This window comes from Malaya genurostris, chromosome 2 (genome assembly GCF_030247185.1).
Source record: "Malaya genurostris strain Urasoe2022 chromosome 2, Malgen_1.1, whole genome shotgun sequence".
NCBI lineage: Eukaryota > Metazoa > Arthropoda > Insecta > Diptera > Culicidae > Malaya > Malaya genurostris.
This window is the reverse complement of record NC_080571.1, coordinates 106,910,972-106,925,785: the sequence shown is the minus strand read 5'-3', so window position 1 is coordinate 106,925,785 and position 14,814 is coordinate 106,910,972. Positions and strand designations below refer to the sequence as shown.

General features: G+C 35.9%; 1 protein-coding gene across 1 annotated transcript; it reads right to left on the bottom strand.

Moving 5' to 3' along the window:
• Window positions 1-11: 11 nt before the first annotated feature.
• On the bottom strand, window positions 12-11,147 carry LOC131428746 (gustatory receptor for sugar taste 64e-like). Its single transcript, XM_058592789.1, has 5 exons — window positions 10,873-11,147; window positions 1,424-1,482; window positions 631-1,367; window positions 421-575; window positions 12-360 (listed from the first exon to the last, which is right to left on the bottom strand). The coding sequence occupies exons 1-5, from the start codon at window positions 11,145-11,147 to the stop codon at window positions 12-14; spliced, it is 1,575 nt and encodes a 524-aa protein (XP_058448772.1).
• Window positions 11,148-14,814: the final 3,667 nt, after the last annotated feature.

Genomic DNA, 14,814 nt, shown 5'->3' with positions numbered 1-14,814 from the left:
TAAACTCACAGTTAAACCCACTGCATCGTACACAAATCCACTTCCTCTTGGTCATTCTGATGGAACTGTATCAGCACTAATTCGTAGGTTATGATGGTCCCAGTCACTTTCAGTACTAGCTGGCGGGTCATGTTGAAGAATTTCATCCCGGTCAATGCAACCGTGTCGTTGATAACTTCCTCTGTGAAACGTTTTGCTTCAAGACACCAACCTTCGCGAGGAATCGTTCGGAGGACTTCGATCGGTCGCATGGACTCATCGTTTACCTCGGCGGCATACATCGTTACGGCTAAGGTTCGGCCTATGAGGAATGCAAGCCCGAACCAGAAGTACAGCATATGGGCGATGGTGGGTTGAGAACTATCAACAAACAATACAATTAAATCGAGTGTGAATGTTTTTATGCTGTTCATTACAAACTTTAGGCTGTTCAAGATCGAAATGCAAATGTAAAATAAATTATTTGATATCGACAGCATAGTTATGACAGAGATGACATCATCAACACTTTGAACCAGGTCGCAAATGTTGCGGTAGTTCACGCGCTGTTCACCCCAGAAGCGTTCCGTCATTTTCTGATAAGAATGGAATTATAAATCTACTTTAACTGATGAAATATGTTTAAAGAACCTTCCGTTTGTGTTCCATCAGAAATTCATTGATCCTCTTGTAGCAATGTGAAAGTCCAATGCTAACCACAATCACAAATAAATCTACATAACTCCACACGAAGGTGCTGATCACGTTGATAAGCTTGACAAAGAATCCCCGAAGTTTACTGTATTTGAAAAAATGAAATATGAAAATAAAGTTGGTTTTCATAAATTTATCCAGTGGGTCTGGAATCTCAGGGCAATTAGGTGAATAGTAAACTGCCGATATAATCGAAATCAGGTGCTCCATCAGCGACATTGTAATCAGAAAAGTGGATATCAGTTTGATCTTTTTTGCAAGGACTGCTCGTTCCAGAAGATTGCTACTCTGTGGAAGAAGTTGCTCCACTTGGTGCCACCTTCGGATCAGTGCGGGCCATTTTTGGGCCACCCTTAGGAAACAATAGAGCCCATAAAGATTGTACGTGTAGAAGAATACCACTGTCATGGCGACGAAGCTAAAGTTTCTCATGAAGAACCGGATGATGGCGTTGACCGAAAAAAAGGCCGTCCCTAGACAGGCTGCGTATGTGTAGAAAGTCCGCTTGCTCTTCCACGAAAAGTACAGCATTTTGGGGTCCTTCGCCGTAATGCCGCAGACCGGCATTACACCACAGAATTGGGCTGCGAGTAGCAATCCTGCAATGGCATCGTGGAAGGTTCCATCGTGTATCCAATCGTCACGGGTGGCGCGCCTTGGGATATTGAAGTGTTCTGGTGGTGGGAAGAAGATGTTAGGCGAATATTGTTCTTCGTGGACATGAGCCTACCTTTGAAAGAGTACAACTTCGCTTTTGTAGGAATGGACTCGATTGGGGCGATTATAAATCTAAAGGATATACAAATAAGATAATCGTGAATAATTGATCTAGGTGTTAAGTGTTGTTTTCAAAGCATGTTACATGATAAATCCGAAAGATCTAAAAAATTTGCAATTTTGTTATTACTAAGGATACAGTTTTGACCTAAGCAAAGTCCTTGTCGAGTTTTTCTTTGTTTTGTCTGCCTCATGAACAAAGGTTATGCAACAACTGTGAGAAACGACTTTTGAACCGAAACCGTTGGATTTTTGCAGAGTCTGAATGTCGATGACCAAACTTACTTACTATGGGTTTAGTTATTCCGGTATCTGTTTGCCGGCCTCGGAAGTACCGGAGATCAGATAGTGATCAAAAATACTAAAATAAATTTTTTATGTAAAGACTGTCCCAGAAAGTATGGACGCACTTTGATTTCGCTGTAAATAATTCACAAGTGTTAGATATTTATTTTTATTCGATATACTGATAGTATTAGACTACAACAACAGAATATAATTCTCAATATTTGCTACTTAGCCATTGTAGACTAGCTGGCGCACCTTCTTGCGAACGTTCCTCCTTAAATTCCGTACAGACTTATTGGCGACAAGTTTTGACACTTTTTTCCAAACTTTTTCGAACTGTTGAATGGTTTCGGCTGCCGAGACATGCTTCCTAAGATGTGCCTTCGTTAATGCCCAAAATTCCTGAATTTGTCGAAGTTGTGGGCAATTTGGTGGATTCATGTCTTTTGGGACGAAAGTGACATTTTTGGTATATATCATTCTACCGTTGATTTTGAGTAGTGTCAAGAAGCAAGATCTGGCCAGAAGACAACAGGATCCTTGTGGCTTCGAATCATGGGTAGAAGTCGTTTTTGTAAACATTCCTTGATGTATATTTCGCTGTTCATTGAAGTAGTGGTGATGAAGGGTTTCGAAATCTTACCGCAGCTATAAATTGCTTGCCAGACCATAGCTTTCTTACCAAATTTTTCGACTTCAATTGATGTCTCGGACTGGTTTAACACTTGCCCTTCTCGCACCGTATAGTATTGTGGTCCCGGCAAGGATTTGTAATCGAGTTTCACGTAGGTTTCGTCGTCCATGATCATGCAGTTCAAATTTCCAGCAAGAATCGTATTGTACAGCTGATCGGCTGATCGATGCTTCTTGTTTCGGACTACGTTTTGGTTGTTTCTGCTTCTTATAGGTTTGAAGATTCAAACGTTCTTTAGCACGAATAACATTTGACTTCGAAGTGCCCACTTTTTTGGCCACATCCCAAACTGAAACCTCCTTCTTTTACCTTCAGTATACGTTTATCCAACTGAGGGTTAGCAGGACCTTTTTTCGACCCGTTTTTGGTTTATCCTCAAAGGTTTTATCCTCACCGAACTTCCTGATTGCATTTCTTACGGCTTTTTCTCTTACTCCTTCCATTTTTGCTATCTTTCTCAGTGACAGTCCGCGTTATGTCCACCATTTGTACAAAGTTTTTCGACGTTGCTCTGCTGAAAGTCTACGCATTTCGAAACAAACTAATGAAAACGAATAAACAACTGCACAAGTGGTTAGAGAAGAATGTAAACAACAGGACGCAGCCATAAAAATTGACAGATTCTGAACCATTGCGAAATGGCAGCGGTTTTTGGTTGCGTCCATACTTTCTGGGACAGTCTTTATTTGATTTCACTGTGCACTCAGATTTCTCAATGATGGTCAGACCGATTTTCGATTTATATAGAAGATTCTACAACCCCATAAGTGACTTTAAAAATATTATCCAGATCCGACTTTCAGTCCCAGAATTACTAGCGGATGACAGTTTAATATTTCAACTAGTTATTTAGTGTGACGATGTGAAAAAAACGTAGAACTTTTTCTAAATTTGATTGAAAACCAATCATATGTTGTTGGTCACTCGAACCGACCTCGGTTATACAGGTCTCCGGAGATAGTTAGGAATAACTTCAAAATGAAACTCATGTCTTATCTCCGGAGACGGCTAAACCGATTGTGATAAACATAGATTCAAATGAAAGTGATACTTTGCTAAGTTTAAACGGATCCGACTTCTGAGTCGAGATGAATTTTGAAAATTTCAATCTGTGTTGTGGTCACAAAAATTGTAAAAAATCTTCTAAATCGGTTTCAAAACAGTTATTGGGCCGATTCCTGTTATACTCGTTCCGGGTTCCAGAATTATAGGAAACAGTAGTTCAAAACTTCAAGTGGAACTCACATAAAATAATATTTGGATATCTAGGAGAAGGACATCTTTTTTCCGAAGTTTGGCAAAAATTATTTTGTTGAACTTGTTGGTTAAGCGATGCTTCAGGTCTTTCCAAGGTTCAAGATGATGACTTTCAGTTTATCGGGAACAAATAGATTGCTTTTTATCATTAGATACCGGTTCTCACCGTGAGGGCTACGGACAAGGTAGCGTCTTCCGGTTTGATGATATTCGGGTATTTTTGGAAAAGATTTATTACAGCCCAGAAAAAGGTGTTCAGTTCGTTTCGAAATCCAAGATGATGGCTTCTAGCTTATCGATAATCCTTGAAAACCCTTAAAATATGTAAATTTTCGAGACGGGTTTGATGAGCAATAAAGGGTGTTTCTTGTGTGCCACATATTCCGATAGCGACTGTCATTTTGGTCATACATATGTCTACGTAAATTCTGATGTTTTGTTCAGTAGTTTTTAACAATTAAACATAAATAGATTTACACCAGAACAATGCATCATTGTGAAAATTTATTTCGAGAAGAATAGTTCAATTTGTAAATCGCACAGAAAATTGCGTGATATTCGTCCTTATTTCTTTATAAATGAGGTTGGAGCCATCGTCACGGTGAATGAGCCATGTTACTATACCAAGCTCAACAATTCTTTATTTAAAATTATTGGAGGCATCATTTCTGAAAAGTTTTGGTTTCAACAGGTTGGCATCATCCCATACTTCGGGTGAATCGATTGACTCCCCAAATTACTCTTTGTTGGGCTATATTAAGGCTATATTGAGCCTGTTATCCGTGAAATACAGCCCGATTTGTGCGAGAAAGTGGTCAAAATTTGGACCGACTGCATGGCGTTCGTACAGAAGAGCCGAGGTGACCATATGCCCGAAATCATATTCGAATTGAGTTCATGAATTGATCATTCAGATAAAATCAAATTAGTAACAGATTTGATGAGTAGGGGGGTTGTTTGGAAAATCCTAGATGGAAACTTTTGTTTTGTCGATGTTCCTTGAAAAACCTTACAGTATTCAGATTTTCGGGAGTAAGTATGCATATTTGGACAAGTTGGACACCGACAGACCTACTTATCTCAGTTAGTTTTAAAACCACGTATATTTTAATAGTTCTCAAACGATATCGGTACACCAGAAGTATCCAAATGGGATTTTGAAATGGCTTCAAACATCGTTTCATGAGATTTAAATATCAAACCTATCATCCATATTGAATAAAATATCCCTATTCACCCACATCGGCAGTTTCCGTCTTGGATTTTGGAATGACCTCTAGTATTGTTTTCAGGCAAATATTTTTCAGTTTAGGTTCAAACATACTAGATACGAATATTGCCATAGCACATATTTTAATAGTATACAAAAACCTCTTCTTACGAAGTGGTTTAATGATGCCTTTCTCATATCAATCATACTATCATTTATAATAATAATAGTCTGCGAAATAATTTTGTTCTATTCTTGAAAGAATAACCGGCATCGGTTTATTCGCCCGTCTACTGATAATGTCTACCAATTTGAGTAGTTTTGAAGACGGTATAGAAATTTTTGCCGTTTTTTGTGAGGTTGTACATTTTTTAACACAATTTTACTGAAATTCAGGAATTCCGTAAGGGATCATAAAATCTTTCATTTGAACCAAAGTTTTTGGAAATCGGTTAAACCATCGCTGTGAAAAGTGAGTGAAATCCACTTGGAAAACTATGACCGCTATTTCCGGTGCATCCGCAATCGGAAACCGGGAACCAGGATAGCCGGAATCGGATTGTATGGCCGTCTACTGATAATAACTACCAAATGGAACCCAGTTTAGAAAAAAAGGCTATAGCAGGATAAGCATGTGAAATCTGCCCCCAAAGGGAATTCGTATTGTTATACCACATTCGAAAGGTCATAGACTGGAAACAATTTTCTCAATGTTTCAACCCTTTAACTGCCATATTGACGGAGCTAGGGTGGGTCTATTGATTTTTAATTTATTTGATTTTTGAAGAAACCGTTCCTCCGAAAAATGTGAAAAATATCAGGTATGTTTAAGGCATTATGGGGATGGTTTACATTTTCTTCAAAACTTTTGAAAATGTATTTCTTCTATTGAAAAATTCTTGATAAATTGAAACATATTTTTTCCCTTTTCCAATTTTTGCACCACCCCGGAATTTTAGAGACAAATAAAATTTTTTTGGATATGTTAAAGTGGTATCCCGAGTAAAGTCTAACATCAAAATGTGAACAAATTGAAATCTGATTATGATAGCAACATCAGATTGAAATCCTAATATGATATAGACTCATTAAATTTTTAGTTAATATCACATTTTGTTATCATTTTGCTGTTTAAAGGCAAAAGTTTTGTGAAACTCAAAAAATGAAAATATTAAAATCAACAACTTAGTGAATCCATTGAAATTGAACAAATTTCAAATTGCAACACAAAAATACAAAGTTAAGTTTCAATGGAAGAATTATTCCTTCAATCCTATATTGCCTTTTACAAAAATGCTTTGACATTTTGTCGATATCCGGCAGTTGACCGCAACCATAACCGCGAAGAACGGATTTTCATCATTTTTTCAACCACGGTACCACGTTTGTCTGAAACAGGTCAATCTGAATAGTGGCTTTGGCATTCCCATCTCGCTGATCGTATGCCGTAGAAGGAGCTTATTTCAGAATTTGATATGAGATATGACGTCATTCATCTCCGTTAAGTATCCGATCCTGTAACAATTTTTGCGTTCAGTTAAAAAAAATGTTTCGATATTTGTAATCATACGGACGCCGCGAAGTTCATTCCAAAGTTTTTAGACCATTATTTAATGTGCATTAAGAAATCGGGGACCTGGATGGCAAAAATAATATATTCGCCAAACCCGTTCTGAAAATATCCATAACTTTATATCCAACAGTATGGAAAAATTCATTGTTCACGAGGTTCGAACATCGAACATTGAATGTTTCAGATTTCAGATCCTAGAGCTAATTCTTTATAATACTTTAGTGGCTTAGAGAAGCCACCAAGAAAATATATGTTTAATTTGTATATTCCTAAGTAGTCCACAAACTGTGTCGAAGAACCTCTTCAAAACAATTCTCATTCCTAGTTATAAATGCTTAGAACTTCATATACTCACTAACGCTAGATACTATGAGAAGTATTTCAGCAATCATCTAATAGATCTTGGAACTTTAATACACTTTTCTAAAGAAACCATCTAACTAAATCTTCATAATTTTGAGTCACACGACTAATTCTGCATCAAATGATCGTAAATTATAAGTCTACACAAGAACTAAAAACTTACTGAAGATATTCTAGTTCTATCTGTGGTCAGAAGCGAGATAATCGTTCATTGTCCCAATTAGTCGAAAAAATAAATGATCTGGGATATGTACCTTATTCCCGGATTCCTAATTCACGTTCCCTGTGTTGTAGAAGATTTCACTGTAAATTCGTATTTCAAAGTGATTACATGTGCGAGTTGTGTGAGATCAAGTAGATAACTCAATTTAATGTTATAATGTTTCAATGATACAGCTTTGGATATAAGAAGGACAAAGAGAACATTTTCATACTGTGCTCAAATAGCCACACTGCTATTCACGGTAGATGAGGGATGGAAGCGACGCAACGAGTGTGCCTTGACAAAAACTACCTGAATACAACTTTGCGAAACAACACTGCTTGTCATATAGCCGAACATTTTCCGTCTGCTTATAGCTAACACTTACAGTCCATAGCAATCGCAAAAAGTTCGCATTCCAAATCACCTAAGTTCGAAACTGGATTCTTTCCGCGGCTGTAGTGGGAGATTGCGTAAAATCTTTTTTCTTGCTTGCTACTAATATGGAGATTGTATACAATCTTTTTTCTTGCTTGCGAGTAATATCGCCTAAATGTATACTATCCCGGACCTTTTTTGGCTGTTATATTTTTAGATTATGCTCGTGACGTGTTATTTTGAGAAAATCTACATCATATTGAGTTTTCAATGTGCTTTCACTGAGTGCAAAACTAGTTTCCAGTTTGATGTCACAAAGCATTTTTGTTGCTTTCAATTTTGATCTTTTAACCGTTAAAACGACCAAAACGATAATAAATTAAGTAATCGATATATACGAACAGCACAACATCAAATTGAGTTTTCTTTATAATCTCACACTCTACTCGGGATGTTTTCATATTTTTGAAAAATGTGGACGACCACAATATTTGATGTTTTCTAAAAAATAAATAACAGTCGACCATGCGTCCCCATCAAGTTCTGTTAGAAGGAAACGCAGGGTGCTTTGTTCTAGTAGTTTTTAGTAGAAGGCGACCATGCGTTCCCATCAAGTTCAGTTAGAAGGAAACGCATGGTGCTTTGTTCTACTAGTTTATGCAACTCAAGCGCAGAGCTTATAAATCAAAGTAACGAAAAGGAGGAAATGAGTTTCAGCCTTTGCATAATACACACACGATCATACTTCGGGTACAACCTAGAAAGCTACAAAGCAAGATCTTACTGGTATGTGGTTCATATATGAATGGTAGTAATATATAAACGTCCGAGTATCACACATATAAAATTCGGTTACGGCAGTCAAGAGTGGGTGTCAGTTTTTAACGTGTTGCTGATTTTTAGTCGACGCATGGTCGACAATTTTTTTTTAGAAAATTTTTTTCAATATTTTCAAGTATTTTTGAATGGAAGAAATACATGTTCAAAAATTATGAAAAAAATTGTAAACCTTACCCATAACCCGATCAGATGGAAAGAACAGAATTATAACAAGTAGAGTAATTTATTTCAGAAATATTTTGTAACAAATTTTGAAATATTTTTGGCTGGTAAGCTGTTCAAATAACAAAAATCATAACAAAACAGACTCCAGCGGGAACAAAATCGTAACAGATTTTGAAACGTTTCTATCATAATTGATATTGAATTTGAAATAACTACAGAAGTCTGAAAGCAGGAATTTATAACAAATTAATAAATAAGTAATAAATCATATAGAAAATATTACACAGAAAAACTATATCACAGCCAACTTTTAGCATCGTTTCAATCCAAAATTGTTGAATGATTTTTTTATTCAATGAATAATTTATTTAGTAATCTGGTTTCTTGTTTTAGTTTTTTGAAATTCTGATCGTTATATTTCGATATAAAGCAACAGAAGAACTTTTTTTTAAATAACTATTTATTGGAATATGAGTTAAAATTTAAATTGGGTGTTCAGCCACAAGTGGTGACTTTTCAGCCCTATTATATACATGATTTGGTTGTTACCATAAGTACATCATTTGCTTCTGCAATTCTGAGATTTTTGTGTAGGGAAAATTCTAAACCTACTTGTATTGTGTAATGGGAAAAATAACTTATATACTAACTTACTAACTAATACAGAGAGCGAATCGATTCAATTGAAGATTGCATCAATTTTTGTCGGAATTTATTTATAATATCATGTGGCATTACATCTTATGGTTCTATATTTGTGAGTCTGTGTAACTCATTTGTACTAAACCAGGGAGGACGCTTCAAAATCATTTTCAGAATTTTATTCTGAATCCTTTGAAGCGTTTTCTTCCTGGTGGAACAACAACTTGACCAAATTGGTACTGCATAAAGCATGGCTGGTCTGAAAATTTGTTTATAAGCAACAGAAGAACTTATTTTTCCAATTATTGAACGTTATCATAAGTCTTGCAAACGAAAATAAAACATCATAACTGATTTTGTAATTATATTGTTATCATAAGTTTTAACTTTCAACTGTTTTCATTTGTTAAATATCTCAAAATAACACAAATTGTTATACCAATCAACAAATGGTATACTTGTGTTATGATTTTGTTATGTGCATCTGAACGGGAATGCCTTAAACATACCTGATTATTTTCAAATTTTTTCGGAGGAGCGGTTTTTTCAAAAATCAAAAAAAAATTAAAATCAATAGAACCACACTAGCTCCGTCCAATGGCAGTTAAAGGGTTTAAACTTTGGGAAAATTGTTTCCAGTCTATGACCTTTTGAATGTGGTATAAAAATATGAATTTTCTTTGGGGGCAGATTTCACATGTTTATCCTGCATAGCCTTTACATATTTTGTTTCGCTTCTTTAAGTGAAGGTTTAAAAATTTTAACACACTTTACCAGTACCATTTTTACGTATTAATGGGGCCCGGGGGCAAGAATAATTTGTGTACCCCTAACTAACTGAATGATCTTTTTTATTTGCTCGGTGGGTCCTCTCAAGGGCTCCCTGTCCGAGTGGCCCTGAATTTTACCCTATAATTCCGGAATCAGAAGTTGGATCCGGATGAAATTTAGAAATTTCGTATCGAACTAGATTCAAATGAATGGATATTTGCATCTAAGTTTGTAATAATCGATCACGCCATTTATGAGAAAAGTCAACAAGTAATTTGAAATCGGAATGTTTACACTAACCACTTTATAATTCTGAAACCGGATATTGGATTCAGATGATATTCAGAAGGTTTGTGAAGAACCATAAGACCATTCATTAGAATCTAAGTTTGTAAAAATCGGTCGTGATATCTATTAGAAAAGTTAGTACATATATTTCAATTTTTTTGCACATTATACCTCATAACTTCGGAACAGGATGTCGGATTCAAACGAAATTCAGGAATTTTGTATGGGACCATAAGACCTGAATCTAAGTTTGTGAAAATCGGTTTAGACGCCTTTGATAAAAGTTGGTGCACTTATTTTAATAAACTTTTCCCCATTTTACCTCATGATTCTGGAACCGAATGTCATATCCAAACAATAGTCAGTCATTGCATAACCTTTCTATATGAGAAAGGTGAAAGATGCAGTCCCTTCGGTGAATACTCATCAAATATTTGTTGTCTTGGTTTCACGTCTCTGCCATTATATAATGAACAAATACAATATCGTTCGTTATTTGATTTGTCATCAAATTATATTACTCGGTTGTTATTATGCCAATCAACCACACCGGATATGAATTCATGATCGCATTTTACTATGATTATTTTCAACGCCTCATGCTCCCAGCACCTGACCGAACCGAGGAGTGGAAGTGTTACCTTTCACAGTAAATCCAATCCTCTCAAACTCAATTAAATCCAACTTCCCACTTGCTCAGGATCCACACATTCCGGTTAAATCTTTCTCACCTTACCACCTTGTTGGATTTTCCTCGAGGCTTTCGGTTGTGTATGAAACGCTTGGCCAGGCTTGGAAATGGGTTTACTGACATATCTTCACACTGCACCGTCCGAGCACAGGTGTGGTACCTTGACTTCTTGACTTGTGTCGGCTCACTGGCTTGTAACCCATGGTAAGTGTTGATCGACAGGGAATTTCGTACTTGACACCACTCAACGGTTACCAGACCGGAGACGGGAATGCGTGAGTGTATGTGCAGGATGTGTTTTTGTCCTGCTAGCATTTTCTGTTCAGTCGCCGGAGAAATGTTTTGCACCGGAAGGCGAACAGTAATTATTTACAATGGACAACAACAAACCATAATCTATCGGCAGAGTAATTTGTGTCGATTGAAATCATGGTGGAAATTATTCACGCAAACACAATATTAATCACAGCCGACTGTATTGAAGCGAGAAATGAAATATAAACTTGATTTTTTTGGTAATCAACATTCACAATGTTGAGGATGGCCGGAGGACTAATTCTATTATCTGTTTAGAATGATTTTGTTTTGATTGCAAATATAATTGATTAAACACTTACCCAATGCGTTCCTTTGAAAATCTTAGTCCATTGGTTCTGGTGGGAGAATTCTGCATGTGATGTTTTGTCATTGGTTTGTCTAGAATTGTCCATTTATAAGACAAATTTAGTATCTTTGGTTCGGTCATGAAAAAAATGCCGAAGGAATGCAATGCTTTTAACTATATGAGCAAATGATTTTTTTTCAAAACTAAAACCATTGGGTTAACACACAATATGAACACAAAATAGATTAAAGATTTAGGCTATATTGGTTTATTTAATCGATTTTGAAAACAACGATAAATTTAAAATTTTTGCTAATATTTAAACCATGATAACTCAATTCAAATTAATACTGATTTCATAAAAGCTTCAGAACAAAGTAATATTTATTCACATCGCTATAGATTTGGCTTGCCAATTTTTACAAACCTTAATTCTGATAAAAAGTTTTAAGATTTCATAGGAAAGCTAGATAAGCTAATTTCCTAAAACTTCTTTCGTCTTCTAGTTTACTGGTATTGTTGATTAATGACTACATAAACTCACTTTAGCTATATAGGAAGTATTGGTAATAGTGGTCAGCAAAAATCTAATTAAACCAGAATCATTAGTGGGGCAATGAACGTTGTAAATTTCGAACAATTATGTGAATGGAGACTCAAATCCTAGTATAAGAACTCTTCAAAGCTGGTCTCTGAGTTATTTTAATTTGTAGGTGTTGTGAGATGTTTCCTGAACAAACTTATTAACTAGTGATAGAAACATATGTGAGAACATCAATAACATGAAAACAGGCATCATTACACTGCAATATTAGGTATTAGAAGTGCTGAAGAACCGACTTTCGAGCGGAGCCTCGGGGACCCTTACTGTTAAATACCATTCGACTCAGTTCGACGAGATTAAAAAAATGTCTGTGTGTGTATGGGTGCAATTTTCTCAGAGATGGCGAAATAGATTTATTATGAACATTTAAACTGTCGTTCAGTGCAACGATTCGAAAAAGTTGCAATTTACGAATCATGTTGATTGCTGGTCCTTAAAATTGACTTCGACTACACCAGATTTTTGTTCCGAAAGTACTGAAAACAGTGGTCAAAATCACCAATAAGGTATTTTGATGTCTCGGAGACGACCTCATCGATTTGCACAAACATAGATTTAAGGTGAAATGTATCGGAATGCGAAAATCGCGTTTTTGATCAATTATTCAAAAATTAGACCGATTTTCGAAAAACCAAAAACACTTAAGTTTTCGAAATCAAATTTATCATAACTAAGTATTCTTAGAATTTTGAAATTTTACTTTGCCGAGCCGTAATTGGTTTTTGAAAGGTATAAAAGGTAACTGTTCCGTTCCGCGGGGATGATTTTAGAACTGAAAAGTAGTGTTCGTAGCAGAATTTCACAAAGAATCTGAAAATGCAACTCAAAATCATAAAATTTTAGCTAAAACAACCGAAATTTGAAAATGTTTACATAAACTTTTCCGCATTTTTTTATTGCTAGCGCGCTGCTGTTTCGTATTGAGGTAGTGTGAGAAATGCACGGAGGGCACGGTGGCATTATATCGTGAGCAAAAATTACATATAAAATTATGACGCGAATTTATGCAGCATTGGGTTTTCTGTTGAAATAAAAACGAGTTGAATACAATAAAATGGGTATTGTAAGAAATTGTTTATTTTCTAAGCAACTGTCATTTATAATGCTAATAATGTCCAATTCTGTTGAGTTCAATGCATTGATGTTGCTGAAGCAATAAAGCCTGGCTGTGTGATATCGTATAACAGGTTTTATTTTAGATTGTAGCAATTTTTATAGCAAAACTATAACTTCATCATTGATAAACATGTGATAAACATTGAAAAACAATAGGCATATACATGGTTAGCAAGTTGGTCAATGCATATACATATAACCTCATGTTAGTCATTCATAATTACTCATGATTTATAGCTCTAGTGTAAGAGTAATCACTAACAATAACGATTGAATTAGCATATATTCAAATTGTGAAGGATTCAAAAATTCATTACGTCCAGTCTTTTTTACAAGCCAATATCACGAGAGGTAAGCCCACTGCGCTCAATCGTTGAAAAAAGTTCTTGTTTCTATGTGTCCGTTTTTCTTGGTATGCTTTGTGCGACGGTTTGTTCAAATGAAGCGGATAAAATTTTGCGCGCATTTCATGACGCTACATTTCACCTTAATAGTCTTATATCCCCATACAAAACTCTGAATTTTTGTTCGGATTCTTTTTTCCATTCGGGAATTACATTACATTTTTTTACGTTTCGCATTCAGCTCATCGGTACGTCAGCAGTTTATGTTGAACTGCTAACGCCACCTAACGGTTCAACATAAACCGCTGAGCAGACGTAAAGTATTTGCTACTTACAAATCACTTATTGGCACCGAAGTGCCATGTCTATCCTGACGTGCCGAAAGAACAAAACAAATTGACGACATACTGGCCATCAACAGATTGTAGTCATTTAGGGGTTTGGTACCTCATGTGTACCGTTTTGTGCTAAAGTGCACATGACTAGTTTTCATTTTTTTACGTTTCGCATTCAGCTCATCAGTGTGTCAGCAGTTTATGTTGAACTGCTAACGCCACCTAACGGTTCAACATAAACCGCTGAGCACTGATGAGCTGAATGCGAAACGTAAAATAATGAAAACTAGTACCGGATGCTATAAAAATTTTCGCAACCAAAGTATTTTTTCAAGTAATTTTCAAAATTTCTACCGATTTCAGTTACCGGCACCCCATTTTTTTCGACAAATCTCGAAAAATTGTCAGTGATATGCAGAGATGCCAAGTCTGCAAATTTGTCTGTAAATTATCAAATTTCTTAGTTAATATGTATATCTTTTTTCGACTGAAGACTTTTCACAGACTTTTGAAACTTCGATTGTTTGCAGACATTCGTCAGAAATTATAAACTTTTGTAAATTGGCACGATCTTTTCGTGTTTGCTAGCTAAAATTATTGTATTACCTGGCATCTCGATATGCAACACGTGCACAACTTGACGGCTTCTATACATCCGTCATATAAGTAAAAGCTTTGGTTCTTTGGTTCTATTAGCCATGGCGACTTCAAACAAATCGTCCAAGTCAAGGAAAATGAACTTTAATGCACTGATTAAACGTTGATTAGTGGGTGAGATGCCAATAAATTCGACTGCAGCAACGTATTCAATCTCGCGAAGCCAGTGGAAGACCGGTCCAATCAATACCAAAGGCGCCACCATCAAAATCATAGGCCAAGAGAGCCAAGGCGAAGTCACCATCAGACAATGAAGACTTTTGTCCAAAACGCTTCCGAAAAGAATAAATTCCGTTTTTTCTTTGAATAATTGCAGTTTTTA

Coding starts and splice junctions, on each gene's coding strand:
- LOC131428746 (XM_058592789.1), bottom strand. CDS start 11,147: ATGCTAGCAGGACAAAAACACATCCTGCACATACACTCACGCATTCCC. Junction 1,368..1,423: donor GAAGTTGTACTCTTTCAAAG/GTAGGCTCATGT, acceptor TCCCACCACCAG/AACACTTCAATATCCCAAGG. Junction 361..420: donor TCGATCTTGAACAGCCTAAA/GTTTGTAATGAA, acceptor GTTTGTTGATAG/TTCTCAACCCACCATCGCCC.